This window comes from Falco punctatus (assembly GCF_963210335.1).
Source record: "Falco punctatus genome assembly, chromosome: Z".
Taxonomy (NCBI): Eukaryota; Metazoa; Chordata; class Aves; order Falconiformes; family Falconidae; genus Falco; species Falco punctatus.
Genome location: NC_137586.1, coordinates 50,412,716 through 50,439,433, shown reverse-complemented (window position 1 = coordinate 50,439,433; position 26,718 = coordinate 50,412,716). Strand labels below are relative to the sequence as shown.

At 41.4% G+C, this 26,718-nt stretch overlaps 1 protein-coding gene across 1 annotated transcript; it reads left to right on the top strand.

Moving 5' to 3' along the window:
• The first annotated feature begins 6,159 nt into the window (after positions 1-6,159).
• Positions 6,160-22,418, top strand: ISOC1 (isochorismatase domain containing 1). The gene is made up of 5 exons (XM_080373169.1): positions 6,160-6,756; positions 16,097-16,216; positions 16,382-16,585; positions 16,952-17,068; positions 20,940-22,418. The coding sequence occupies exons 1-5, from the start codon at positions 6,457-6,459 to the stop codon at positions 21,084-21,086; spliced, it is 888 nt and encodes a 295-aa protein (XP_080229295.1). The 5' UTR covers positions 6,160-6,456; the 3' UTR covers positions 21,087-22,418.
• The last annotated feature ends 4,300 nt before the right edge of the window (positions 22,419-26,718 follow it).

Here is a 26,718-nt window from a genome sequence, read left to right as displayed (position 1 = left end):
TAGAAGAGTTCTGCTGAACTGGAGACAAACTACACAACCTGAAGATGACTTGCACAGATAATTCTTTCAAGAGTAGCTTGTGACTAATGCCTATTTGACCCAAAAATATGCAAATCATGAAAGATAAAATTAAATAGTCGGTCAAGCAAAAGGCACAGTACAGACAACACCCAAAACTACCTTCACTATGGCAGCTGGTGCCCCGTGTGACCAAACATTATTGATTCAAAGTAAAAATTAAACAGAAAATTTAAATAACCCACAAAAGTAGATCAATTATATCATAAAGGAAATGCTACAAGCTTTCAGGTTCATCAACCTTCAGTCAACCAAATGGATTCTACCAGGTATGACTGGTCATCTCTATCACTGTCATTAGCCAGCTTGAAGTCAGAGGATGAAAAAAGCCCTCTCTTATTTGGTGACATTCCGTTTGACTGGCAAAGCATATGTTTGTACATTTGCATTAGCATTTTTAAAAAATGTTTGGTAATAAACCTGTCTTAAGAAGGAAACAACCAAATTTTTGGACCAACTGAAATTGTGGTGTAATTCCAAGTAATTTTGTGCCTTGAAAAGATACGGTAGAAATACCTGATCTTGAAGAAATAATTGTTTAATATTAAGAACTGTGTCTGTTGAACTTTGTGATTCAGGCTAAAGTAAAAGATAACCAGATCATTAAGAACATTCTTTAGCAGAAGTATTATACTGCATTTATTGCCAGCAATGAAGAATTATTCTAATGAATTAATCATATTGGTAGAAATGTGAGGGCTACCATATCTGAAAAAAAGATCTAAGACATTTCATTTTTACATATCACAGTGAAAACAATCATACAGTTATTCAGTGAGTAAGCTCTTCTTTTTTTTCACATTTTATCTTTTATATTTATACATTTTATCTATATGGTTATTATTGTCACATTTTACTATGCTGTTCCAAATGCTGTTATACATGAAAGGAACTTAGGATATCAAAATACAGCGTAAACGACATGGTATTGAATTGATTATTAACAGTGGAGCTTTAAAACACCTATAAAGCTGCAAAATCAGATGGTGGACAGAGATTTGTCCCAGTAATGCACTTTCTACTTTGAGGTATCATTATGCAGTGGGAAATCTTAAAAATAAAGAAATAAAGTAGTCTGATAATTCTTGAGAAAGGGAGGACAGGGATAGATGACATTAAAAGTAAAGCTAAAAATATTGTTAGTGTTAATCCATATCCAAACCTTGCAAGGAAGCAAAACTGGCCAGGTAAAGAGTGCTTTATTCTTCCAGAAAATTCCAGGAGCTCTTTGCCAGTCACGCCTATATCCACCCATACTTCTGCAAAAACCTGTTTGTCATTCAAACATACAGCATCAGCACAGTTGTAAGCTAATTAGCTCACACATGGGCAATGCTTGAGTTGTCTGATCTCAGGGGCAGTTTGACATCCAGAATGCCTGAAGGCTCCACTCCTCCATACACAGATTACTATTATAGGCAACTGCAGCAAAAATACAGAAGTTAATGAAATGTTACTGCAGATGAGATAAATGGAAGTGGCTGTGCCAAATACGGGGTGCTGAGGCAAGTCCACATGGCAGTTGGCATGACTCTGAAGTGCAAAGCACACACCTGCAAATTCCTACCCCCAGCAGTATCAGCAGAATTACTACAGAGCCAGCACAAGGGACACTATTTCAGGTATGTAGCATAGATAGCAAGTAAATCTGGCTGTAAGACCAGTGTCAAGGGTAGTTTTAAAATACAATGCCGATCTAACCAGATATATTAAACTCAACAGAGAGTTCAGCTGGGACTGCAAAGCCAAGACTGCAAAACTAGGCAATCTGTGCTGAGCTGCATGATAATGTGGTTACATCGCTACTAAGTAGTGTAATACAGGTTTGCAGGACAAGTTGTGAGATCTAACAAAGGCTTTTGTGGCAACGCCATTATTTTAACAATGTAATCTGTGACATGCCCTCAGAAGGGAATAAAAGCAATAATTTGGACATGAGATGAAAATAATTCTGAAATATGCCAGGGAAACTGAGTACCACTGATATAATAGAAAATCAATGAAACTGCAGAACGGCAGTGCATTTACGTATGCCAATTTATGAAATATAGTAGTATGACTGTTCCCTTTTCCTTGACTTCCTTCCCATTGCAGATGTTGTGTAAATTTCAGGCAGTTGCTATGCCAAAGAGGATTTTGAACTATAAGAAATCTGTCAGTTCTCTCTGATTTTAAAGCTACCAGCTCACTTCGGACTTTCAAAGCACAAAACTGTTAACTGTAGGACATGGCTCACCATTCACATATTTCTCACTGATAGAGAGGCTATCACCAGAGCAGTAAATATTTTTCTTTGGGGCTTACTCTATACAAGACTTTACTGCAATTTTCAGTGGAGTGCTTTGGTGAGTGTGTAATTTTAGTAGATTCGGTTCAACATTGTGTTTCATTCTACAGAAGATGACCACATAATAGGCTTTCAGGCAGACTGAAATAAACAAGTAAAATGAATCAGGCAGAAAATATACTTTGGAAACTTTGAATTGAGAAACATAAACCCTCATCTGAAACTTAGAATACTTAACTGGTTTCATCTTACAAAAATATAAATTCTTTTCTCTTTACATACTAAGAAGTTCACATTTTAATGCCCTGAATTCTGGCCTTCAATCTGAAACCTAATGCATGCCTCTATTTGTAAAGTGGACATAGAATGAGCTTCCACCTCTCTCACCTCATCCATCCTAGCTCTTGAAGGATGTGCTGCTTACCTGCTGAAAACAAACAAGTAAAAAAAATGGTTTCCAGAGGCTACAGATCAGATGACCTTGTTCAGTTCTGCTGCAGGAAAGAAGGTCCCATGTGGCAGACAGAGGTTTGTGTCTGAGCAGAATGCCAATGGACTTGTTAGTAAGAAGTCTTGATATAAGCAGAATGTTTCAGAGTTGGGCTAAGGAAATTTGGCCTTTGCTTAAAACCTTTGATACTTCAGCAGTTTTCAACCAATTTTTTTATAGTGTGTTGTTGTATGTATCACCCAAGATGTGTATACAGTGCGATTATATCCCATTTTTTATGACTTCAGCATATGCTGAGTTTCTAAGTGTGAGACTGGCAGCATTTTAAAATATCACAGTCGGAGATCAGTAACACAGACTTTTCTTATTGTGTACAAAGACTGAACACACATTACTTGCACTGTGAAGTGCCAATGATTTGTGTCACAAATGCTCTTACACACTGCTGTTGTTGAAGCCAGGTAAAAAGTACATCTTTGTTTTAGGCCAATGTAATGTGGATCATTGGGCATTTTCCCTGTGTACGATGTAGCACATCAAACCTTCTTCTCTTTCTGTGAAGTGAAAAATGTTATACTGGATTTTCTAGGTGGGCTAGAGCCTTATATTTGTGGTGGAGCCATACGTCTACAACTTTATTAAAAGCAGTCTGGCCTGGCATTGCCACAGGAGCTAGATGATTGAAAGACACATAAAAGCTCAGTGAATCTAACTTTTATCCAGCTGGTGATGCTTGGAAAGTTTCCCTTCCCAAGTCTGTTCCTCAGGGTGGTACCTAGAAAACTGCAGATGACCAAAGTCAGGGGACAAAAAATTAGCAATCTGAGATCTCCTTCAATCAGAAGTGTCTTTCTCTAATGAACAATATCACTCAAGCGCAGGCAGCTACTCAGAAAAGACTTAAGTGTTTTCAGAAGAAAAATCAAACTACATGTGAAAAGACTGACTGTGGAGTTTCTGGGGAAAGACAGAATTTGAAATGCAAAAAGATCTAAGGTGGTATAGTATGGTATGAGCAGAGTTGGGATGCAGATCAAGGCCAAGGTTAGGTGTCAATTGGTGAGAACAGATGGTTTGCATGGTAAAGAAACCAGCTATCAGCCTTTACCTTCATATGTGCACAGGGATCTGGAGCTTGTGCTCCTCTGCCTGTGAGACCTTAGGGAGGGAGGGAGGGAGGGAGGGAGGGAAGAAAGGCCCTCACTCTGCATGCCTGGGCGCATCTACCTGCTTATCCCTCAGCCTGAGATAGAGCGGGGCAATAGTCAGCTGCAGGAGAGCCCCTCCTAATCCAGATTTTAGATGAATCAAAATACTACTTCCTTGCTATTGCATAAATCTAACCCTGTTAGCAAAAATATTTCTGTTACTTAAATAAGCTTGAGTCTGGCCAACTTACCAAATCATCAGTTATGTATTCTGCATAATAACTGAGTCATCTGTATTCAAATGTATTCATTGAAGGCAGCAACTGTAGAAAGGTAAGCACTTGCTATGGTATGTTCTGTTAATACAGACAGCCCCATCTTACAAGCCCATTTCAGACACCATCAATCAACAAAATCACTACCCATGCTATGGATTAAAAATACAGTGAATATTAGAACTGTGCTTAATTAAAATAAAGTACAAATTAGAACTGGAAACCAATTTAAGTCCCAGAAAACAAATAGAATTCATTGAGTATGGAATTTCTCTCTTTTCTCTTGGAAAACACTAATTAACTCGTCAGCTAATGACTGGGCCATAAAACTGATCACCCTGTATGCCTGTCCTGTAACAGCATTAATGATCAGCTGTATTCATAAATTAAATCAGCAGAACAGTAAGCATGAACAAATAATTAAAATAAGCCCGGAACCCTGGCTGCTGAATATTTTTATAGTTAGCAGGTGAAACAGAGTTGTATATACACTGAACATTTATATATGTATTTCTAGAGGTGAAAATTGGTTTTTTTTTTCAGATAAATTTTGTCACAGACAGGACAGGATCAAATGTTTAAACCGAAGTCAGATGGAAAGGATCTCTGTTATTTTCACTCTTTAGAAAGTATTTTTAATCATGGAGATGTGTTCAGTTAGACGGAGTACAATCAGGTTGCCACTCCCTCCTTTGGAAACAAGGTGCAAGCTCTGTATGAAGCCACTGGCAGAACAAGAAGGCAGAATCAATGCATATTTTAGACTTGTAATTGAAGCCTTCTAAGGCCTTAGTTTGTGTAATTTCTGCCTAGACACAGCAAAATTTGCATGTTTTCCCTGTAACATGCAGAAGCCATCACGCATTTGCTTCTTGGGGAGTGTATAAAATAATCACTTCAGGCTGCTTCAGTGCCTAGTGAGTGTATGTGTATATATATATATAAGCGTGTAAATGTACAACTGTGAAAGGCTCCTTACACTTGCAATTTTGAAATCAATAACAGCAATGTATATTCTGGGAAAAAAACCCACACCACCACCTAGTGAAAATATAATACTGTCATTTAACATGACAACTCAAGAGTTCCGACATGAGAACAGCTTTAAGCTTCAGCTTGTTGGCATTCAGCCAGGCAGCCATCCATTAACCTTGCTGGTGGTGCCACTGCCTTGGACGGCACATGAAAACATCCACTTGCTTTTAACGGAGAGCATTTCCTTTCTACGAGTGCAACACACCAGTGGGATCCCTTCGCCCAAGCACACTGAAGTGCAAGAGAAAATCTCCTAATTATGGCAAAAATATGGGCAATGCTTCCAGCTGCCAGTCACTTGCGGTGGGAAAAAAAAAAAAAAAAAAAAAAAAAAAAAGGTTAACGATTCTGGCAATTTTGTAGGGAACACAAAGCTGGGAAGGATGAAATGTGGGCATGCACTGCAACCTGCTCACTTCTCATCTGTGGATTCTGCTGCAGGCTGAGAGCCTCGGCGCGCAGCAGCTGCTCGGAGACCGACGCTCCCGAAGCAAGGCTCCCGCTCGACTCTGCAGCCGGTTTCGGCACCGGGAGAGCGAACAGCCGTTCCCCGTGCGGGCGCAGAGCTGGGCCGGACCACACTCGGCAGCCACCCGGCGTGCTCCGGGCCCTGTCAACAGGTTCCTCCCCAGCTTCCGCGGGGCGCGGCCCGGCCCGGCTGCCCCGTTCCGCTCCCGCCCCCCGCCCGACAGAGCGCCGCGGCTCCCGGCCGCACGCCCCCCCTTCGCCGCAGCAGGCTCTGCCGCCAGCTGGGCGGCGGTGTGGGGCGCCCCGGCCAGCAACGCCCTGCCGGGCGGCGGCGAGAGCTGCGGCGGGGCTGCCCCGGCGGGAGGCGCCTCTGCCGCTCCGGGGCGCGCGGGCTCTCCCGGCCGCTCCGGCCGCGGGCGGGCGCTGGCGTGAGGGGCCGCTCCCGGCGCCGCCCGCCCGAGGGGGAGGCACTCGCCCGCCCAGGGGGAGCGGCGGCAGAAGTAACGCCCGCCCGGCGGCGGCGCGCCCACCTCCGAGGGCTCTCGGGGCAGGGCCGGGCCCCATGGCGAGGAGGAGGAACGGCGGCAGCCGCGGCCGGGATTGGGAAGGGCCGGCGCCGCCCGCCCAGCCGGGGGGAGGAGGCGGCGGGGGGGGGGAGGAGCGGCGCCGCGGGCCGCAGCGAGCTGGCGGGGATCGGCGCGGCTGCCCCTGAAGATGGCGGCGGCGGAGCCGGCCGCTGCGCTGGGCGGCGGGGGCTGCTCGCCGGCGGGCGGCGGCTCGGTGCCCGTCCTCTTCTGCTTCTCCGTCTTTGCGCGGCCCTCCAGCGTGCCCCACGGCGCCGGCTACGAGCTGCTGATCCAGAAGTTCCTCAGCCTCTACGGGGACCAGATAGACATGCACCGTAAGTTTGTGGTGCAGCTCTTCGCCGAGGAGTGGAGCCAGTACATAGACCTGCCGAAGGGCTTCCTGGTCAGCGAGCGCTGCAAGGTGCGCCTGGTGCCGCTGCAGATACAGGTGAGACCCGACGGCGGGTAGCGCTGGCCGCCACAGGTGTGTGTGGGGGCGGGCAGCCCCGTCCCGCCGCCGGCCGCGGCTGCCCGGCCTCCCCCGCAGCCCTCCGGGAGAAGCGGCGGCCGGAGGATCCCGCCGCGGGCAGCGCCCGGGGCAGCCCGCCCCCACGGACTCTTCTTCGGGGAAACTTTTGTTTGACTGATGCGGCTGGGCAGGTGCGCTCCGCGCCGCATGCGGGTGGTAACCGGGCTCTGCTGCAACGAGTCACCGCTCGCGTGGCCCCGCCGACGGGAAGATAGCCTGGTGCCCGAAACAATCAACGCTTCTCCCTTAAAGCAAGCGGCCGGTGGTACCCGGCCTTAGCCGCAGGTAATGCTGCTAGGTAGAAACTCAAAGGGTGCCCCTGAAGTGGGCTCTGCCAGAGCTGGGTCACACAGCTCGTAGGTCCCTGAGATTTCTATATCCCTTCTTGCCTCAAAAAGTGCTTTCCCATTTACACGTTCGTAACTCACAGGTTTTGTGGCCGTGAACCGGGAAACCAGACTGCCAGACAGATACAGTACGTGTGTTTCATACTAAGATATCTTTATGCACACTGGAGATTCGTGTCAGTCATGCTGTGATAGTTACGCTCAAAGCAAAATCACTTCTTCCTTTCTCCAGCAACAAATTCAATTTTTAAAAAGTACAAACAACTAACCAAAGAAAAAAAACCCAAAACACAACACGGTTACTGTTTTAATTCAGAACATTCTTCTTCACTTATAATTAAGAGGCTTTAGGGTTTTGAGCCAGCATTACTAATAAGTTGACAAAGTGATGTCCTAAAAACTGAAACATTGCTCATCTTCTCTTTATGTTTGCAGAAGCAACCTAATTCACACTGTTTGTAAACCCTGCTTAATCGTAGTGTCTTGAACCCATAAACTCTCAAGGTGGCCTTTCACTTAGAGTGTACCTCAAGGATGCTTTTGGAGACTTTTGTCCTTTCCTGAACTCTGTGTGTGGAAAGAGTGGTTAAGAAGACCAAACCAGTTTAATAACTTGTTTTGTAATTTATTACACATTTCATCACTCATCGTACTCAGTTTAAAATCTTTCTCCTTTGTGCACTGCAAACAGAATGGATGGTTGCCCAGCCAGAGAACCTGGAAAGGACAGTCTCTCCAACTTGCAAAACGAGTTGGTATGGGTGTTAAGCAGAATTTGTGTAATCTGGGCGTGCAACAGTGGCACAGGTCAGAATTTTGTTTCTTATTTGTGTGTGCAGATCACTGTTTTGCAAAGACTCTTGCAGATGGCTTCTGCTCTGAAACTATAAATGCAGCCCAAGCATTGTAGCAGGACATATCTCAGTGTAAAAGGTCAGTGTTGAGACATGGAAGGATCCCAGGGTGCAGAGGCATTATGCAGCTTTAAGTGACTGCAGGGATTCAGGATGAACCAATATTTAATGCACTAATTGCCTAACCGATCAGCCGTTTTCATTAATACTGTTGCAATTCCGTGACAATAGCAAATCTTGATATTAAAAATATGGTACTTGTGTATTATTTTTGTTATCTCCTTGATTTGCTTCAGCAGCTGAGAATGAGTTAGAGACAGCACAACAGTGTCAGTCAGCTTGCCTTAAGCCACCGGCAGGTGCTCAGAGATCACTTGTTTGGGGAACATTTGGTCTGGTACAGGCACAGATGGGCTTTTAAAAACCTTTAGGATTTACTGATGGGAAGATTATACTTTCTTTCTGTATGTTGATTCATGCACTGCCATTATTGTGTGCCTTCCCTGCTTCCCCCCTCCCCCGTGTTTTATCTGCAGTTACATATGAAATAGGTTTGTCAACTCTGCGTGTGACATAGTCAGTTGAAATACCATTTTGGACGTGTCTTTCAAGAGGGATGACCTTTGCTCACTGATGTGATTAAGATGTGTATTTGGAAAGATATGTTTAGTTTAAAATTAAGATTCAGATACTAGCATCCATATCCCTAGACAGTAATTTTGGTATTTTTTATGCGTGTGCTTTATAAAATATCTGTATGTGTTTCATTAGGTGTGTCATTTTAACCCATAGAGCAGTAGGTTCCGTGGTCTCTGGAACGAGATCCTTCTGTTTTGATTCCTGGGCAAACCTTTCGTGGAAGGATGACTTATGTTGCAGTAGCTCAAGAAATGTCAGTGCCAAATGGTGTTTGACAGGGTTGTTTTCAATTTCCTGTACCTGCAGTTGAGGGGGGCAGTAATCTCACAGAGAAAGCACCATATGCTGCCCTTGGAAAGCCACTCCACGCAGCTCAGTTCAAGGCTCGATCTGTGCAGGGGCACTTGCTTTCTAGTTATATTTATGCCTTTGTACTGTGCTCATATACATACATTAGTTTGGTTTAGCTGTCCTGGTGTGAAACAGCCACTTGAACTTTTAATGGCCACCCAGGGTCAGGCAGGCTGGTGGGATGCGGTATAAACCCTGATGTTCAGCCTGGCTGCTGCTCTTGAAACTCCGCAGTCACAGGCTTGCAGTGAGGAGGGACTTTTCCTTTGGCCTCTCCTAACCGGTGAGAAGAGCATTTGCTTGCAACTTGAGGGACTGAGTGCTAGCAGAAGGGAGCCATCTGCTTTTTGTGATTTTATGTGTTTTAAAAGTTTTAACAGAATATTATTTATTGTGGGGGTGGGGAAATGCAGAACCACTTTAACCTCTTCTAACTCTAATTGCAGTTAAATAGTGCTGTTAAAACTCTTGTGTTTTGCTGTAACTGTTGTAGCTGCCGTTGGAGGAGAGAAGCAGTAAGAAAAACCATTTTGGAGATACTAGAAGACATGACAGTTACGCTTATTACAGCTGTGTAATAGAGGAGTTCAGACAGCATTCGAATATGTGCCCGAGAGAGGCTATTTCACAGTCATTGTCATAACTTCAAGGTGACTTCTCTGCAGCAGTACTTGTGCTCTGCTTTTAAAAACTTGTAACCTGAAGATGCTAAAGCTGAAAGGGTAAATTTATTATTACTGAAATCATGGCATAAAGCACCTCTGCTTCAGGGTGTTTTTAAAAGACAGGTTGATGTCTCAAGCATATTGTTCTTGCAGAAAGCTGCTTGCAGAATGATACTTAATTGTTGCTGAGAGATAGGTAAATAAAGTAGAACTATTTGTACACAGATTTTCAGTCTTTTTACATGTATCCATATTGCTGCATTCAGATGCTTTGAAAATCGAAGTAACATTAACTCAGGAGCCTAAATCCATTTTCTGAAAATCAGGAAAAGGCAAAGTGTAGATTGTGGGATATGAGTCAGATGAGGGGAGTTGTTTACATTTTCCCCCAAAGGTGTAATTATAAATTCTGATACATTACAGTGTTTCTAAATAAATATTTAAAAAACAAAACAAAACCCAAAAAACAACCAGCACTGGGAACCCTAAAGAAGGAGAAAAAAGGACTGAAAATATTGAGAGAGGTTTTTTCAAATCCAGACTCCCTGTTTGTATATCTTTACTCTGTAGCAAGCATTTTGATTGTTTTGGATTTTGATGAAGAATTTTGTACTGTCTTAATTATATGACCGTCATGTACTTACCTAACTAAATCTGTCCTTTTAAAATGCTGAATTACATGTAAAAGGCTGCACTTTGGCTTAGCATAAAATAAATATTTATATTTCTAAACTGAGACACTTGTAACCTATTTTTCCCTTGAAATACAGGAGAAGAAAATAGGATAGCGAGCTGCTTTTCATTGTTGTGTTTTAAATGCCATCCTTGAAATACCAAAGCTGCGAGGTCCTCTGCTCTGCCCTTTTGGTGGGTAACCTCGGCAAGAGGGTTTGGGTGGCTAGTGATGTCACATGGGATTATTTCTCTGCTTCCTTGTTCATAACAAATAGGGGGGGGGGAATTGTTTTTTGTGTGTGTAATGCTTTCCTGAACTTTGAATAGAGGACGTACAGGTAAAAAGCCAGTATATGTCAATATTTTTGTAAAGCTGATTCTGTAATTACAGTACTTCATCACAGTCAGATTTTGTATGATTAATAATAATCAGCAGAGATGGAATAGATGTGAAAAAACACCTGTCCTTTCCCACCTAGCCCTTTTCTGGAGTAGGACTTAAAGCTGTCTGTGACTCTTGACAGCATACATTTAAATCCTGGTCTGGACAAGGTCCTAGGGATGACTTCTCTAGCTGGGGAAAAGAGCTGCATCAGATTACATGTCCATCTGATGTACCTATTCTGGTTGTGCTGTGGATAACTTCCAGCTGGAGGGAAGGAAGTCCTGGTTAATAACTGAGCGGGTGAGGCAAAACCAAATGGAGAAGCTTATATACTGCCTGGGGAAACTTCAGGTGATAGTTTTTTGGTTTGGTTTTTTTTTTTTTTGGTTTAAATTTAAGTTGTTTAATGATATCCTGGCTGAGTAGATATTCTGTTTGGGGTGGATTCGGACAGGTACCATGTGGCTGCAGTGGCTCACCATCCTTGCCCTGCCTGCATTTCCTTGGAGTGAAAGCGCACAGGTACTGGTGTGCTAGCCCAGGGTTTCATGTTTGACTGTAGGTTTACCCCCACCCCAGCTTACTGGTAGGGTACAACACTGGAACAGAGCAGACACATTTTTTTGCTGCCAAGGCATGTGTGACGTGGAGGTGTCCCATGTCTGTTATATGAGAGCAAGTGAGTAGTACGATTTATGTGGCACAGTGAAGAACCAGTAAATGGAAACTCTTTTATATGTAGTAGTTACTTCTGTGAGTTTATTTATGGACTACGTCAGCTACTATATGAAATTTAATTTCAAACTGCTTTTAGCTGCACTCCATCTTTCCCACATCTGCTATTCCTAGTAATACTAGGAAGTGTTGATTTTTTGATCGTGCCATCTATTTCTTCTGGTTCCTTCTTGTTCTGATATGCGTTGCATGGTTTGATTGAGACTGCATGTTAATCAGAAATAAATACTAAAATCAGTATAGGAAATATTTGTATTAGATTTTGTAAAAGCTTTTATTTAGCAAATACATAGTTGATGCAACTTGGTTTTTTTTAGAGTGCTGCTGTTGTTAAACTGAAGGCATAAATTAAATCATATTAAACCAACTTGATAGCAGAGGAAAGCAGATACAAGGCTGTTGTTCCAGTTACCTGTGATGTTTGACATAAACTCACGGGATTGTGGTTTCAGTGGAAGTCTGTAATGAGGATGCTTCCTAGCTAGAAAGACAGTCAGTTTTCTTCCATGCTTCACTATCAAATCAGAATAATATTCAGCTGGGCTCTGTAAGATCTGTTCTGAATCCAGTGTTTGTAAATATTCTGCCATCCATGTCATTGCTGAAACTTAGGGCAAATGCTGTTTTTGTGGAAGATGCCAAGCTGAGAGCAGCTGCTAGCATCTGAGAGAACAGAACTCAGGCTTTCCACGGCAAGTTGGAGAAACAAGATGAAATAAAATGCAGTGCAAAATGGAAGCAACAAAGCTAGAAATCATTTCTATGCTAAGGTAGAAATAATCAAATATGCAATTAAAAGATGAGGGAGAGTTCAAGGAATGATTTTGAGGTTAAAATGCACCTCAGGAGTCTTAAGTATCATCAATTATGAAAAGAGCAAACAGTCTACTGGAAAGTACAAATTGAACAAGGTCTGCAAGGGCTGTGAATTGACCAATCTTCTCTGGGGGTGTGGTAGTGCCTAGAAGTATTAATAGCAGAGAAATACTACTGTTGTAGTAGTATGGGATGCCTCGCTGTAGACTGCAATTTGGAAAGCACCCCAGAGAGGGCAGTGAAAATTATTTGAGTTGTAGGAGGAAGGATTGAAACTGTTAGCTATGTTTTAGAATAAGGGAGGGGAAGGACTAAAGGGAGACCAAATCTGAGTCTTGACGTGTGGTAGTAGGTTTGTGCATGGTTATACATATGAACACACAGCAATGCTGTTGTGTTTCAAATCCACCATGGACAGAACTGGAAGTAACACTTTTCAACAACAGCAAAGGACCTGTGGGTGAGAAAACACTGCAAAGTAAAGATAAGAGAGCTGTGCGATGAATCGTATAGGAGCTCTGTAAATTGTGTGTTGCTGATGGGTCACACCAGTTAGGTATCTGTGAAGAATATTTGTGTTTGGCTCATCCTTATGCAGAGGCAGACTGTGCAACTCTTGAAGGCCTTCCTGGTCCATTCATACTAGTTCCTCTGCTAAGGATGGTTGTGCCGTTCACTGCCTTGGTATAGGAAGGTGTATCCTAAGGCTGTAGACTAACTCCACGTAGGCCACTCTACAGTCTGCAGTAGTTTGAAGTGATCTTAAAAAAACGAAGTGATGAAATGATTTCTAGAAGAAAATAATGGTCTTTTCTTGTCATGTAAATGCCAAGACAAATGACACGTTTTCTGAGTAGGAGGCACACTTATTGTCTATTCCAGTTACCCGATTTGGCTGCCGAGCAGTAGGAAAGTTAAATGTGGTGATTGACTGCTCTGATGATACTAAGTGCCAGAGTTAGTGGATCACAGTAGGTGCTCACTGTGATGTTGAATTGTACGTTAGTACTTCCCACTGACTGGCTTCTGCATTGTTCGAGCATGCAGGTACATGGTGTTCAAGAATGAGGCAGTTATTCGATTTTAGTTTCAAGCATTCTTGGTCCCAGGCCTCATTTATACATGGTGTAGAATTGCAGAAGTGTTGTTTAGAAGAGATATCTAGTGGCTGCCTTCCCTAACTCCTATGCAAAACCAATTCTTGATCAAATCAGCTGTTTCTTTGCCCAGTGCTGAAAGCCTCCAAGGATGGAGATCCCACCACCTGTGATGATCTGTTTCAGTGCAGCTATACCTTCCTAGTGAAAACCACTTCCCTTATGCTTGCAGTGATGCTCATCTGTCTTCCTGTGGCATTAGTGGGTTGGTCCTGTGCTAAAAACATCTGCTTTATGGATGTATCTGCATTTGCCTTTGTAACTGGTTGTGCTAATAGTATTGTTGTTTCATCCACAAGGACAGGAAGAACTGTGGTTTACAAGCACACAAGCATTTACAAACGTAACACACAGGTAATTTTCACAACAATTTGAACAGGCCATTCTGTATGGTTGAGCGTGGCTGTTACTGTAGCTTTTTAGTCTTGGGAATTGAGATCAAAAGCGTTTCACTCAGGAGACATGGTGAAAAATTTGGGACTAATATTTAAGGATTCCCAATTCCCTTGTGGTGAGTTGACCTTGGCTGGCCACCAGCTACCTACCAAGCTGCTCCATTGCTCCACCTCCTCAACAGGACAGGGGGAGAAAATATGCCAAAAAGCTTATGGGTCAAGGTAAGGGCAGGGAGATCATTTACCAGTTACTCTCACAGGCAGAACAGACTTGACTTGGGGAAATTAATTCATTGTCAATCAATAACAGAGTAGAATAATGAGAAATAAGAACAAATGTAAAAAACACGTTCCCCCCACTCCTTCCTTCTTCCCAGGCTCAGCTTCACTCCTGACTTCCCTACCTCCTGCATGGAAGTGGCACAGAAGGATGGGGAGTGGGGACTGCGGTCAGTTCATAACACTTCGTCTCTGCCCCAAATTCCTCCTCACACCCTTATCCTGCTCCAGTGTGGGGTCCCTCCCATGGGAGATAGTCCTTCACAAACTTCTCAAATGTGGGTCCTTCCCACGGGCTGCAGTTCTTCATGAACTGCTCCAGTGTGGCTCCCTTCCATGGGGTGCAGCCCTTCAGTAACAGACTGCTGCAGTGTGGGTCCCTGCAGTGTCACGTGTCCTGCTAGCAAACCTGTTCCAGTGTGGGCTCCTCTCCATGGGGCCGCAAGTCTTGCCAGGAGCCTGCTCCAATGGGGGCTCTCCACAGGGTCACAGCCTCCTTCAGGCACGTCCACCTGCTCTGGTGTGCGGTTCTCCATGGGCTGCAGGTGGGTATCTGCTCCACCACAGACCTCCAAGGGCTGCAGGGGGATGGCCTGCCTCACCATGGTCTTTGCCATGGGCTGCAGGGGAATGCATGCTCTGGTGCCTGGAGCACCTTCTGCCTCCTTCTGCACTGACCTGGGTGTCTGCAGAGCTGTTGCTCTCACATATTCTCCTCTCTCCCAGCTGCAGTTGCATGGTGGGTTTTTTTACCTTTTCTTACAATATGTTATCAGAGAGGCACCACCAGCATCGCTGATGAGCTCAGCTTTGGTCAGCAACAAATCTGTCTTGGAGCCAGCTGGCACTGGCTCTGTCTGACATGGGGCAGCTTCTGTCATCTTGTCACAAAAGCCACCCCTGCAGCCTCCCCTCACTACCAAAACCTTGCCACATAAACCAGATACATCTCTGTTCTTCCAAAATAGACTGTTTTACAGATTTTGTAATTTTGTTTTGATTTAAAACATCACAACCTCAGTTTGCAGAAAATGAAGTGTATACAGGTAACGGCTACTTCCCAGAAACGGTTTATTCAATTTGATTTATCAGTCTGCTGAAAAGCTCCTGAATGAATGTAATTGCTCTTGAGTTGCCTTACAACTAAATGATAGTATGTAGCTGCTTTCTTTCCCTGTAGCCTCCAGCTGAAGCCTTATCCTTTGCTTTTGCAGGTCGTACAAGTAATTTCACACAAGTACAAAGCACTCTTTCAAAGCATGAGCAAATGCAATCATTGATTTCTTTTTTTCTTACCCTTCCCTTCTGCTCCGCTTGATAGACTGTACAAGGGGAAGTCTGGGAGATTATTGTTATCATTAAAACGTGTTCAGTTCAGTTTCTGGTCATAATACTGATAAGCTTCTTTGGTTTTGTTCTAGCCTTTGGACTTTCATCAGACTTCTGCTAAAAGATGTCACATACAAACTGTCCACACAATGAAACTATTGAAAATATGTGTACCTACAGCATTGAAAACAAGTGGAAGTCTTGACTTTTTTTTTTTTTTTTTTTTTTAACTTTAATGTATCCTGATTTATTTTCAGTTCCAGGAGCTGTGGATTTAAAAATGAATTTGAGGAATGTAATTTTGCTGTTGGTACTTTTTTTTTTTTTCACACTACTTTAGGCAGTACGCTTCTCTATCCCGCTTCAGGGTTCAGAAGTTTCCATTTACATGGACTTGTGTCTCCCACTTAATAAAAATCTTGATTACCTATTGATGACTGTACTATACTGCTCAGTATTGGCCATTCATCCCAATTTAGAAACATACCAAAATCAGGCTTGAAAAACTTTAAAGAATTGACTTAAAGTGATATATAAATCTGTTACCTGGCAGAGGCATTGCAGACTTTCTCATTCTGCTGCTTTTCTGAAAGGGTTGTCACTGCCATGGAAAACATTATTTTGTTTTTCAGATGACTACTTTGGGCAACCTGACACCCTCAAGCACTGTGTTTTTCTGTTGTGATATGCAAGAGCGATTCCGGCCTGCCATCAAATATTTTGGGGATATCATCAGCGTGGGCCAACGACTGGTATGGTTTTTGCTTTTTTTCTTGTTGTGACTTCTGATCACACATGTCAATTATTATTTCATACATAGCTAGTTTACTGGTTGTTCAGTTTCAGGCAATAATAGTGTCGCTATTGTTCTTCAGTAATGTCTTTTCTTGTACACTTTCTTCCATGCCCCCTTGCAGCTCCAAGGTGCACGGCTCTTAGGAATTCCAGTTATTGTAACTGAACAGTATCCTAAAGGTCTTGGCAGCACTGTGCAAGAAATTGATTTAACAGGAGCTAAACTTGTGCTTCCCAAAACAAAGTTTTCGATGGTGTTGCCAGAAGTTGAAGCAGCATTAGCAGAGATCCCTGGAGTCCGCAGCGTTGTACTTTTTGGAGTAGAAGTATGTGCCTTGTCATTCTTACGCTGTTTTATGGTAATGTCTGTTGCATTAGTATTAATTACAGTATTGTGTAATTGCTTTGTGTAATTAAAAAAAAAGTCAATATATATTGCTTAGAGCTCAGATGTCATTACAGATTAAATTATTCTTGTGTTACTTGCTTTTGATATTATCTCATAATAAAAATTGAAATTAGCTATTTGTAAACTGCAGACTGTAGTTTCGAGCTTCATTGGCATTTAAACCCCACATTGAGTAATTTTAGGGGTAGAAAGGAACGTGTTTGCACCCTTATTAATTTGGCATTGTGCTATTCATGTTTTATAATAATGGTTTGTTAGTGGGGTTTTTGCCTTTCCCATGTAGACTCATGTTTGCATCCAGCAAACAGCATTGGAATTAATTGGCAGAGGTCTAGAAGTTCATATCGTAGCTGATGCCACCTCATCAAGAAGTATGATGGACAGGATGTTTGCTCTTGAGGTAAGTGTCCTAGTCAAGGCTTTCTCCATCTTGGGTCTGTATGTTAATTTCCCTGCTTACTGTAAGGTAACAAGGAATTTCTAAGGACAATAAGCAGTGGACAGATGTAGACTTGAAAAGAAGTTAATGCTCTGATTCTCAGAGTACCTTCAGGGTGGAGAAGGATTACTGTCCTATTTTGGCTCCCTGAGTTATGATTTAATATGTGGAACCCAGTTTGGGATGCTTGGATTTTAAAAATGATTGTTTTGTGCAATCTAGGTTACTCTCTATAACCATTAGCATTTTAGGATATTTTCTTGTGGAGTGTTACCTGTACAGCAGAGTTAAAGTTCTACAGACCTTTTGGTTCTGTTGTTCCAAACAGTATTTGTTCTGCTGTTGAAATTCCTTGAAATGCAATGTAAAATAGTAAGTGATCCTGTTCAGATCTCCTTCTTGTATGACTCTCCCTCCCTCTGCTCTTCCTCATCAGTGCAAATTAAAACTTAATCTCAAGACTCTGTGATTATAGTAAAGACTTCCCCCCACCCCTTTCTTAGGAGCTTAGTCTAACTAAATGTTGAGAAAGTAGAGATAAATGTAACAAGAAGATTTAAAAGCACAACTATGTGGTAGCAAATTCATGCAAACAGTTTTTTTGATAGTGTACTTTAACTTACCTACAGGCATCACTGCTGGAAATAAAAAACTGATATGTACGTTAAGTACTGCAATTTTTACCTCAGGCCCTAACAGCTATTTGGAAATTGAAATTTCTTCTGTTTCTCCTGAATAAGAGAATTAAAGGCTAAAGGGAAATCACCAGCATATAGCATTTGATGAAACCCATGACTTTGATTAAATGGAAGCTTAATGTCATCCGTCATGTAAAGCAAAGTGACGCACACAGAGTGCGGGAATGACTGAGATCACGGACTTCCCAGGTCAATGTGGTGTTACAGCAGTAGTAGACAAAACAAGTATGGAAGAGCTGAAATGTGTTTGCCTTATTGTATAACTCTTTGTATGTCTGATTATCACTTACACTGTGTCTGCAGGTGTGGAAGGTGGTTCAGTGTAAGAGAGGTTAAAGCAGTGACTAGCTAGGTTTGTTTTTATTTCTGATCAAAAAGGTATCAATCATCTTAAAAGTGTGTTTGGTTGCAAAAGCGGTAATCCAGGAAAACTGGTCCGTTTTAGGTAACTTTTAAGCGTGTCTCTGCAATGTTTTCTCACTGAGCACAAAGAAAACATTTTGCTGTGTTCCCTTAAGTAGCTATCATTAAAATATGATTCAGGGAACATTTACTGGCTTCCTGTGATGAGCTAGCCAGTTATATGGCAGTAACTCCTCCTTCTCTGTGGTTGTGCATGCCAACATTGTCTCCTTTTTGCACTGTAGAGCCCCTTTTAAAAATGCTACTGAGGACTGTGGGTTAGAGCAGGCAAGAGGTAGGAGACCAAGAGAAACGGACACATGTACTGGGCATGTCAGTAATCAGGATTGACCATGGTGATATGGTTCTTGGGGAAGTCAGTAAAATATCAAAGCACTGGGAAATCCTGCTTTAGTCTCACTGTACAGCTGATGGTTTCTAGGAGAGTCTGACATTGTCTCTTGTGCAAATTTGCTCCACAGCTTGTGAGTTGTGGTGAGGGTTGTTGATCTGGGATCCCTGGATCCTTCTCCTTACCTTTCTGGGAGGTATAATGTTTACCTTTTCCCAGTATCACAGCCGCCCTCTGTTCACAATGGCCTTTCAAGGATGATAAAGAGCGACCTTGCAGTGGTAACGATCAGCTTCTTCAGCAACTCAAGTAAATCCCATCTGGTCCCACCCACCCCTTCAGTTCTCCCCATTTCCCCTCACACAGCATGTGTTTTGATGGTGCTGGTGATGAACGTGCAAATTTCTGAACAGGTGTCCTAGAAAGTACAGTTTGAATTAATTGATAGCCAAAGCTTTCATGTCTGCCTGGATGACCCTAAAGAGTTGTCTCTGCTTCTGTTGTGTGCTTAAAAGTGACAGAAGGCAAAACCTTGCAATCAAAAAGAACCCTAGAGTCCAAAACCCCCTCAACATTTCCATGGATGAAATAATTCAGCCTAACTGGCCGAGGCTGTGACTGGTCTTCATCTCTGCCCTATCTGATGAAGAGGCCTCACGTCACTGTTTGGTCTCGGATTGAGCCAGTTTAGTCTGTTCCTGCTGGATTTCTTTTCTGTTCTACTTGTTCCTGGGGTGTGGATGCACCACATGCTTGCAGCTTCCCTTTGTCTGTTCAAAGAAAACTTTTCCTTTCCTTGAAAATCAGCCAGTATGCTTAGCACATGCATCTCTTCACTCCCACTAATCTCAAAATTATATCAATTATATGTAGTCCCAGAAGTAGAGTACAAGGCAGTGCAAGCTTCTTTGACATGTTACGGTATGTTGTGCTTCTGAACAGAAGACATTCTCTTCGTCAATCAACATTTCTCATATGACAAGGTTCTTCAAGAGTCTGTTTTTTCTCTCATCCATACTAGTTAAAAGCAAAAACTTTGTATTTCTGGAGAAGTACATCTTGAAAACATTGTCATAGTATTCTGATTTTCCTGTTTTTCTCTTTTATATGTGTATGTGGTTTAAACAAATGTGTCGCTGTACAGAGTAGGAGAGCAGTCAGCTTTATTTCAACTTAAGAATATCGCAAGGCTTGCTGCCAGTAGCAAGCGGGAAGCACCGACTTGAGAAAATCTAGTGTAGTTAATTATTATATAGATTGCAGTTACATATACTGTACTGGTCCCCTAAAATGAATAACTTTTCCCCAGTCAACTGCTTTGTAATTGAACAACTAGGCAGCAGTGATCTATGTCTGCCCTAGAAATCCGGATCTTCTCTACAATTGAAACCTGTCTGAAGTTGTATGTATCTGGTTTTTCTGCCTTTTGCCCTCCTTTGGCTCATTCAGAACCACCTTAAATTTAGTGGAACCACGCAGCTGATGAGGATGATGGAGGGGAAAGCTGGATCCATGAAGAGTTTTACTGCCAAAGCATACGATTGATTGCTGGAAAGCTGATGCGGGGCAGGGAGTTGTCAGCCTTTACTTAAAAATAACTTGCTACATAGGAACAACCATAATTTTAAAAGTCAAAAAACTTTATGCTGTATGTCCTGTGGTTTGAGCTACGTGAAACATTGCTCTGTTTAGTTGCACGCTTGTGAGATCTAGCAGATGTCTTTCAGTTTTGCTTTCTATGCAGTGATGCTTTTTATTCTGTAGCCTGTGAGAAGTAACTTGGGAGTTACTGAGGCTGTAATGAAACGTCTGTTTAAGGGAGCTGCTGTTGTGCCAGTATGATTTATAAGGTCTGTGGAAGAGGTATTTGTTCTGTCTCCTCAGATTAGTACTAGTGCTCTGTGTAGTCCAAAGACCGAAGTACTAGTACATAACAAGCCCTGAAAGAGCAATTGTTACAATTAAGTTTCTTGCTTAATGCCTTTAACTTGGACCTTGATATTTTCTTTTTCCCCAGGCCTTTCAAACATGCATGAAGTGAAGAAAGCTATGCTTTGGACAATGCAAGGGGAATGGGTTTTTAATATAGGAGTGGGTAGGTCTTCTGCATATTAAATCTGACATGGGGAAAGAATCCAGTCCAAGTAGGAAGCCTTTATTTGTAATCCAGGGCAGCCTTTTTCCTCAGTGAAGTCTAAAACCAGTCACTTTACATCCTAGCTTTGTAACTAGTACCACTAAGAAATACTGGAATGGAATTGGCAATACTTTTGTTAATAGGTGTTTTTAAAAATACCATTAATCTTTTTTTACAAAATGTATACTCATTGGCATTTGCAAGTATCTCACGTTATTCTCTCTCCTCTCTTTTCTCTTTCAGCGTCTTGCTCGTACTGGAATTATAGTTACTACTAGTGAAGCTATATTGCTGCAGCTGGTAGCTGATAAAGAACATCCAAAATTCAAAGAAATCCAAAATCTCATTAAGGCGAGTGCCCCAGAGTCAGGGCTCCTTTCCAAAGTTTAAACAGGATGTGGAGGAAGTGGATCTCATTGTCATCTTTATGGAGGAACGAAAGCTGTAAACGCACATGTACACCTTCTTTGGTAGAAGTGTAAAATTAAAAATTGACATACTTGTGCTTACCTTAGCAAAATTGTCTGATTATACATCTGGGTGCCAGTATGTTCTGTTTAGTTAAAGCTGTCAGAGGCTTTGGGTACCATAGGACCCCTTTGTTGACAAATTTCCTTATTTATATTAAAAAAATAAAATTAACAGAGGTGCCTGCTAGTCTATACTTACACACTGATTGTAACAGCTCCAAAAAGTGCATATTTCTGTGACACCTCTTGATTGTGCACTTCATTGTAAACATATTCTGTGACATTCTATTTTACTTTTGTATTAATAGAAAATAATTATGTATTGGATAAATGTGATGTGAAACACTGTAATGTTCTATGTAAGTTAAGTATTTAATAGGGCATAAGTTAAACCCAGTTAAGATACATGGACTACATGTGCGCTTTTGTCCCCTTGGATAAAATTTAGGCACTTTGCTTCATAGAAAAGATGCATAGATCAAGCAGCAGCTGATGTTTGATTACTTTAGGTAGTGAAGCCTGCATCACAACTTTTGATGATTCTGAAAAGGATTGCCCAACCCTCTGCTTCACTTAGGTGTACGCAAACAGAAAACTGTCATTTAATGAATTCTTTGTGAACAACTGGTGCAAAGTCCTCCAGAACTAGCAGAAGATTACCAAAACTTTAAATACATTTATAATGCTAAGAATGTTAAAGAACAAAAGCTTTTCAGCTTCAAGTACTGAATCTACTACTATATTTTGATTTATTTATTGATTTTTTTATCCCATTTTAGACTAATAATTCCATCTGATTTACTCATTTGGCCAAGTGAGTGCCGAAAGAAACCTCAGCTTCTCTAGGTTTGTGTGCTTTTTTTGTGGGCTGCAGTTGGGTGGAGTTTGAATAGAGTCTGGCCTAAAAGCATTCTACAGAAAAGTAGCATCTTTAACTTAATGATATATTTTTTTTTTCTATCTAGAACCAATCTTTTAACACGATTGTTCATAAAGGCACTTCCTTCATGTTCCAGTGGTTTAAACAATGTTGTATAAAGTTTACAGTGTGACTGACATTTATTTTTTTAAAAGAGTACTAGAAAATGTCATACTGAGCACTGATCTTTTTGGTAGAAAATCAATTACAGTACATGTGTTGTTTTAAATTGCTTATTTTCCCCACAAGATGGCTCTAAAAGAATTGTTTCATAGAGTTATAGCCTTTATATGTTCAAAACAAATAAAATGTTAACGTTTGCTGTCTCTCTTATGCTTGTGGTATTTGTTGAAGAGCAAATCCTGAAAGCTGTGTTTGCCACGAACCTTACTCTGTTTTATGCAGCTGTGGAATTTCTATAGATGTCGTGGGAATTTTGTGTAAAGATTAAGGGTGAATAATGTCTAATAATTCTTGTCTTCTGTGTCTAGTTACAGCATTATTTAGTGCTCCAAAATATGAGGAATGAAGGTTACACTTCTTGTTGGAGGCAGGGATGAGAGTTGAGCTGAAGAACTGTGGTCCTATATGCTGACCTACTTCTTACCTCCTTTTCTGTTATATTAATCATGTTGCCTAGCAGTATAAAGTCCATTTATATAGATCAACAGCTAGGCACAAAAATGGTATAAATTTCTTATGAAATAATGGTTTTATTGCTTTCTTACCTTTATGTGTTGATGGTACCTAGAGGTTGTTATTGAAAGAAAATTGGTAACAGTTTTTTGACACACATTTATTTTTGGAACAACATCAGTTACCTCAATAACAAATACATGGGTTTTTAAGAGAGAATTGTATTTTTAATTAAAAATTTACCATTTTTATAGAAGCATAAGTTGGAGGACAGATGTCACTGGTTCCTTTGCACATAGTCCTTTCCTAAGGTTTCTGCCACAAGGGGAATCATTTGCTAGCCAAATGGCCCTAGAGAAGAATCTGTACAATAAGTTTATATTCTCTCTCATGGTTTTGGGTTTTTTTTTGTTTGTTTGTTGGGTGGTGGTTTTTTTTTTTTTTTTATTTGCATAGCCTTCTGTGTATTTTCCTCAGTTTTTTTTTCCTATAAGCTTAAAAAACAAGAAGGCAGAAATACTCAGTGTTATGCTATAAAACTGAGCTCTTAGACTTCAGTCATACTGCCCCTAAATTCAGATATTTCTCCTTCATTAGATGATACATTAGTCAGCATCACGTGGATCACTCAGATGAGATTCTAAGTGTGTTTATTTAAAAAGAATAGAAAAATTATTGCCATGCTTCTCTTATGTAATGTAAGTTTATTCACAGCAGAGAATTTCTGTTACTTCTTCATACTGTAACTCGTCTGTATTTTCTGTTCTCTGACAAGTGGCTGTTCCCATGCAGTAGAACAGCAGAAAAAAGCTATGTGAGAAGAGGTCTGCGGTCTCTTGCATTTTCTAGTGTAAGTACTGTTTTGCCCTGCAAGGGTATGAAATGATATAATGAAGTAACACAGAGAATTGCTTAAGAGTACACTGAAGTGATTGTGCAGAAGCCTACCTCATCACTGTCTGAGTGCCAAGCTGTCCTTCCAAGGCTTCACCACAGCTGTGGCTGAGCGACAGGATTGCTACCTGCTGTAGGTAGCTTCAGTGTGATTTCTCTTTCCTTGGGAAGCAGAAAGACAGTCCTTAATGGAGAAGGCTAGTTTATTTTCCTTGGCAAGTGTTGTGTTTCTGTGCAGAGTTGCTGAAGTTGTTAGCCTCATGTTTGTCATCATTTTCTCTGCTAAACCCTTACAAAGATGAGTTCTGGGACAGTTAATTTTTGAGTTTAAAATATGATCCTGCCTATTCGCAGAACCGTGAACTTTTTATTATTTTTCCACCTGTACGGTAATTTTGTATGAAGTAAAGAAAGTAAGGTCTCCAGTACCCTTTGTGAAACCTGAAAATGGGGAATGAAGGAAAAAAATCAGCTGTTGCTAGCTGTTTTCTGTTATGGTCATCACCAAAGGCAGGAGAGATGTTGCTGTGGGACTGCTCCACCTTTATTTCTGCACTTGCCTGATGGTAGTTCTCAGGTAAATCAATCACACTGCTTACTGAGTGTGTTTCCTATTAGACATCAGGGTGGTACCCTCTCCCTCCTGCGCATGCACACACTACCCCACCACCACCCTTTATAACACTACCTAAACAATGACATTAATCTTTCAGGAGAGAAGAATTAAGATCAATCTTCTCTTTTTAACATGAACACTCTCAGGTTTTTTCTTTTAGAAGCCTTGTAAATACTAGTTTTGGTCAAGATTTTTGTTGAACTGAAACTACTGCTACAGATTTTTTCTTTTGTGTCAAGAGATGAACATTCAATGCTTTGCTGCTTTAAAAACTTTGTTTCAATTAAACATGAAGTAATAGCTGGAGCTGTGGAGCCCTGAAGAAAGGCAAATGATACTAAGGAGGATAAAGGCCTTTACTTTCACAAGCAGTGATGCCAACTAGTACTGTTACGTAGTTCACTTGTTACTCTTCAGAGTATTTTCTACCATATTAAGTGCTATGACAGTGACAGAACATGTCAGTGGTTTGTAGAATATATATATTTTTTCCCCTCTGGTTAAATTAGAGGTAAACTACACTAGATGGGTGGAACAGATGTCCTTCAGATAGATTTAGAACAGCTGCTCCCCAAATGGGCTATGGCAAGAAGTCCTTGAAAAAAAAGTTCTGGTTTGACTGTCCAGTGCTGGTTTCTTCTTAATCTCTGCAATAGGAATACTTTCCTGAAGCTGCTGTTAGACTTTTCTGTAATGTCAAGAAATACTTCTAGTACCGCAGAGGTTACGATTGATAGTATGCTGCTGTTTCTGTTAGGACAGCGGAAAAAAAAAAAAAATATTTTTATATACAATTATATATAAAAAGATAAAAACCCAGACCCCACACTGTTACTCATTTGATTTACCTAACTTAGTTTTTCATATTAGATAAAGAAATATTTGCAAAGGACTGCTGTGAATAGAAGGAATTTATTAAGCATTAGCGTGATTAGGTCAGCTTAATAGACTTACTAAAACCGCCAGGACTGGCAGCTCTCCTGCCACTGACAGCATTAGGCTTTGCTTTAATGAAACCCTTTTATCTACTCAAGAGAGAAGATTGAGCAAACAAATGGAGAGAGCAGTTAATAGAGAATAGATGGTGAAGTGTGAAGGCAAAATGGGAAAGAAAACTTGTTTTCTAATTATTACTGATTATTTCCTCCCCCCCCCCCCCCCCCCCCCCCTCCCCTGCCATGGGGATGTTAAGAAGCTGGAACACTTACTAACATGGAATGACAATCCTTAAGTTTGCAAAAACTGAGTAGGTCACAACAGTCCTTGCCTCTTGTCTCGCTGTGCACTTTATTCCCTTCCTGGAATGTTTCTACCTTATTTTCATTACCTTGTAACTGTCCAAAAAGCAGACTTTGCTAAGCTTTTTGGCTCTGAGTATCACAAAAATTGTCAACTAGAATGGTAAATATTCAGCTGTTGAAATAAAAAATACGGGGAAGGTGTTGGAGCAGGGGCTGAAGATGACCATATACTCAGCACTGACATCCCCGAGGCAGGTATGAACTGTTACCTGCACTGTGGTTTCAAGAGCAGGAATATGTCCAACTGAGGCTTGGAGAAACTAAAAGCTTGCTGAAAACTAAGATAGTTCATCATAACTGGGATGATTTTACCTACCTAGGACATGGATTTTTACAGCTAAAAGATCTTTTTGTACACCTGAAATGACGCAAGTCAGGTGGTGTCACTCATCTTGCACCGTAGGGAGGAGGCTGGACTATTAGACTGAGCCAAAATCCATTAGAGGCAGCCTTTCGCTGTGCTGCCACAGGGAAGCAGATGTTTGCAATTAATCCAAATGAGAATATTTGAACTGTTTTTTCAGAAGGATTTGCCTGTTCAAGTTCACAAAGCTCTTGGTAAAACTTTAGTTCAGCTGAGCTCTTGAATGGATTTTACAATATCTTTCAGGTGTCTGGAAAAGCAGATGTTTAGTTACCATGTTGTTTCCATATTTCATAGGAGCTTATTAAAATTAATGTAATAATGCCATTATTTTGAAGTTCCAATATGTACCTGCTTGTGTTACTGGTGTACCAATAAAACACATTAGACAGTCTGGTGTTCGGATTTTGATCCAGAATTTAAAGATTTCATTGGGTATCTTAGTAATTTCAATGGGATTTGAATTTAGGTGTTATGGACAGGGAAGACACCATGCAGATTTCCTCCTAAGTCATAAAGCAGGAAACATTGCTGATGGGAAGAACCAAGGAATAAGCCATCTTAACTGTTCACTGGAGTATTTGACTGACTCATGGCATCAGAGTTTCCCCTTTATGTCTCTGGCTAACTTAAAAAAGACAAACTGAGAGTCCTTTCAGACATCTTTGTGTGTGTGTATATATGTACAGTGGCATTGTTTAGTTTTGGTATATGTGTACTGAGGCAATGAAAATCTTTGAGTGTTTGTCATATTGAGTAACCCTGCTGGGTTTTCCCAGTCAAAATTCTTTTATCCAAGGAATCAAAGTATTACCATAGTGT

Excerpts from the sequence above, each read along its gene's own strand:
- ISOC1 (XM_080373169.1), top strand. The coding sequence starts at position 6,457 with ATGGCGGCGGCGGAGCCGGCCGCTGCGCTGGGCGGCGGGGGCTGCTCG. Across the intron at positions 16,217-16,381 it reads TCAGCGTGGGCCAACGACTG|CTCCAAGGTGCACGGCTCTT; the intron begins GTATGGTTTTTG and ends GCCCCCTTGCAG. Across the intron at positions 16,586-16,951 it reads TTGTACTTTTTGGAGTAGAA|ACTCATGTTTGCATCCAGCA; the intron begins GTATGTGCCTTG and ends TTTCCCATGTAG.